Source organism: Aptenodytes forsteri, unplaced genomic scaffold (genome assembly GCF_000699145.1).
Source record: "Aptenodytes forsteri isolate BGI_AS27 unplaced genomic scaffold, ASM69914v1 Scaffold15, whole genome shotgun sequence".
Classification (NCBI taxonomy): Eukaryota; Metazoa; Chordata; class Aves; order Sphenisciformes; family Spheniscidae; genus Aptenodytes; species Aptenodytes forsteri.
This window is the reverse complement of record NW_008795129.1, coordinates 7698030-7698583: the sequence shown is the minus strand read 5'-3', so window position 1 is coordinate 7698583 and position 554 is coordinate 7698030. Positions and strand designations below refer to the sequence as shown.

The following is a 554-nucleotide window of genomic DNA, read 5'->3' as shown; positions in this document are numbered from 1 at the left end:
CTCGCCCTCAACAGCAGTCACCTCTACGGTAACCTCCGGCCCTTGGTCCTGGAGGACCCGCGGGCGCTGAGCGGCGCTAGGATGATCGCCGGCTCCTGGCCCCCGCGCAGCCTGGCGAAGCTCGGCCCGTCGCCCCCCCCGTCGGCGCTGCCCACGGCGAGCCCCCTCCCCGCCAACGACTCCCAGTGCGGGGAGCAGATCCTCAGCTACGGCAACGTGGAGAAAGTTGTCATCGGGGCCGTCCTCTCCCTCATCACCCTGCTGACCGTCGCCGGCAACTGCCTGGTGGTCATCTCCGTCTGCTTCGTGAAGAAGCTGCGGCAGCCCCGCAACTATCTCATCGTCTCGCTGGCCCTGGCCGACCTCTCGGTGGCCCTGGCCGTCATGCCCTTCGTCAGCGTGACCGACCTCATCGGCGGCGAGTGGATCTTCGGGCGCCTCTTCTGCAACGTCTTCATCGCCATGGATGTCATGTGCTGCACGGCCTCCATCATGACTCTCTGCGTGATAAGTATCGACAGGTGAGACACCCGGCGACCCGCGGCCCGCCCTGC

The 554-nt window shown here is 67.3% G+C and overlaps 1 protein-coding gene across 1 annotated transcript in view; it reads left to right on the top strand.

Moving 5' to 3' along the window:
- HTR7 (5-hydroxytryptamine receptor 7) overlaps nucleotides 1-554 on the top strand; it is a 27871-nt gene that overhangs the window by 793 nt on the left and 26524 nt on the right. The window contains exon 2 of the mRNA XM_009278011.1: nucleotides 2-521. Coding sequence (XP_009276286.1) covers nucleotides 2-521 — 520 coding nt within the window. The remainder of the gene's footprint in view (nucleotide 1; nucleotides 522-554) is intronic.